Source organism: Pterocles gutturalis, unplaced genomic scaffold, assembly GCF_000699245.1.
Source record: "Pterocles gutturalis isolate BGI_N339 unplaced genomic scaffold, ASM69924v1 scaffold22475, whole genome shotgun sequence".
Taxonomy (NCBI): Eukaryota; Metazoa; Chordata; class Aves; order Pterocliformes; family Pteroclidae; genus Pterocles; species Pterocles gutturalis.
Window position 1 is genome coordinate 9,191 of NW_010146443.1, and position 2,443 is coordinate 11,633.

General features: G+C 52.0%; 1 protein-coding gene across 1 annotated transcript in view; it reads right to left on the reverse strand.

Moving 5' to 3' along the window:
• Window positions 1-698, reverse strand: part of LOC104470722 (CD209 antigen-like) — a 5,683-nt gene extending 4,985 nt beyond the window's left edge. The window contains exons 1-2 of the mRNA XM_010085754.1: window positions 611-698; window positions 216-326 (exon numbers count right to left, since the gene is read on the reverse strand). Of these exons, the coding sequence (XP_010084056.1) occupies window positions 216-326; window positions 611-698 (199 nt within the window). The remainder of the gene's footprint in view (window positions 1-215; window positions 327-610) is intronic.
• Between the last annotated feature and the right edge of the window lie 1,745 nt (window positions 699-2,443).

Here is a 2,443-nt window from a genome sequence, read left to right on the forward strand (position 1 = left end):
CTTCCAGTGCCTCCCATGCCGCGGATACTGGGGGAGAGGAAGAGAGCGTTTGCCTTCGTGCCGGGTCCAGCCCCGGAGAGCTCACAGGCTGCACAAGGCCCTTCGATCCTAACTCGGAGCCACGTTTTGCTCCATCCGCTGTTTTTTCCCCCCAAATCCTGCCCACTCTGCGCTCAGCACGGGTGATCGGAGCATGGGGTGCGCGGCGGACTCACCTCTCTGGGCGTTCACGATGGTGAGAGCCGTGAAGAGCACGAAGGTGAGGGCCAGAAGCACGTAGAGCAGCGTGACGGGTCTCTCCAGAGACCAGGTGAGGAGGGACAGCACTGCCAGGGATGAAACAGGGTGAGACAGCCCCAAAAATCTCCCCACTCAAGAGATGTTTTCTTAAAGAAGAGCCCAAAGAGAAGAGATACCCCCAAAACAACCTCTCGAGTGGCTCCCCCGCCCTGTTCTCCACGCTCAAACCTTTTTTTTTTTTTTTTTAAACTAAATTGTGGAACCAAGTGTCAAAAATTGGCTGTAACTTTGGAGAAAAACCGTTTTAAAGAGCTGAAACCCTCCAATATCACCTCTCTGGATCCCCAAAGCCGCTCCCTTGCCCCGATACCTCCTTTAGGCATTTTCCTCCTCTCTTGTTTCTCCATCTCCATCCCCTCAGTGCGGTCAAGGTTCTCATAGGAGTTGCCTTGGGACATCTCTGATTTTTTTCTTTCTATATCATCCCAATTTATGCAGCGGGGAAGACACGTCATCTCATCCTAGGGGGGGAAGGAAACATTTCATAATTCTGATTTCCTAGAAAAAAAAAAAATAAATCTGCACAATCAGGAACTTTGGAGAGGCCGATACGCTCGGGCAACCCCTCACCATGTCCTGCAGCCCCTTTCCTGTGGATTTGTAGAAGAATCGCTTAAAAACCACACTCTGCTCTCCTCAAAAAAGGCTGATACCTGCCCAAGGAGGCGGTTTTTGGAGGCTTCATGCTGAAACGGTCACCAATATTCCCTGAGGTGAGCACCTAAATTCAGCTTTTTTTTGGTTTGGTGGGAATTCTTTAGCATTTCCTTCAGCATTTTTGTGAGAATTTCTTGTGCTTTTAACACAAAAAATCTTCACTTTGTGAAAAATCCTCATTTTTGGAGGGTACCGTTTCCTTCATTTCTTCTCCAGAAACTTCTTCTCCTTACCTGCATGGCCTCAGGGCTTTGCGCCAGGTGTCTCCCAGGCTGGCTACCACAGAAAACGAAACTTAGAACTTATGAATAACTTCACCGTCGACCGATTTCAGCTGAATTTCGTAGACGCACCCTGGGAAGAGGAAACACAGCCAAAAGTTGAACCTCCCTCACTCCGGTTCCCCTGCTCTTGGGGTAAGCAGCTTCCTCCTTTTACCCGATTTCCCCTTTTTTAATCCCAAATTTAGGGGAAGTCGAGGCCAAACTTCTCCCCGCTCACACACTTGCGGTTCCGCCGCATTCCGAGAAGCAATAGAGCTGGTTTTGGGTCAAAACTCTGCGAATTTGGCCCATGAGCTTCCGCTCACTCTGCCGCCAGCGTGCGGTTTTTCCTGGTGGTGTTGGAGAGGTTTAAAAAAAAATCAAGGACGGCGCTTTTTAACCTGAAAGAATTGAAAGCAGAGATAAAAATCAAAAGATAAAACCAGCCCCCACCCCTCAACCTCCCTCATCCTTATTTCTTTGACTTTTTTTAGGTTTTTTTATCTTTTTCTCTTTTAAATACTGAAGCTGGTGTGGTTGAAAAACCCCTTTAAGTTCCTAAAAAAACCCATTTCTCAGTACTGTTAAAAATATCTCCAGTGGCATCTCAGCACGCCCAGGCCCTGGGGCCACCCTCAGAGTCCCCATATCCCTGTCCCTGGGGACAGCAGCTTCCTCAGTGTCCCCATATCCCTGTCCCTGGGGACACACCTGCACTCCTGTCCTTGGGGACATCCCCAGCCCCCTCCAAACCCCTGTCCCTGAGAATCTGGGAGCTCCAGTGTCCCAGCACCCCTGGGGGGACAATGGGGATCCCCAGTGCCCCAAGACCTGAATGTCCCCATCCTTGGATCCCTATGGGATGGGGGACCCCTGTCACCCCAACACCCTAACCCTAGGGATCCCAGGATCCCCAGTGTCCCCATCCCTGGATCCCTATGGGGTGGGGGACCCCTGTCACCCTGACACCCCATCCCTGGGGATCCCAGGAGCTTCCAGTGTCCCCATCTCTGGATCCCTATGGGATGGGGGACCCCTGTCACCCCAACACCCTAACCCTAGGGATCCCAGGATCCCCAGTGTCCCCATCCCTGGATCCCTATGGGGTGGGGGACCCTTTTCACCCCAACACCCCATCCCAGGGGATCCCAGGATCCCCAATGTCCCCATCCCTGGATCCCTATGGGGTGGGGGACCCCTGTTACCCCAACACCCCACCCCTG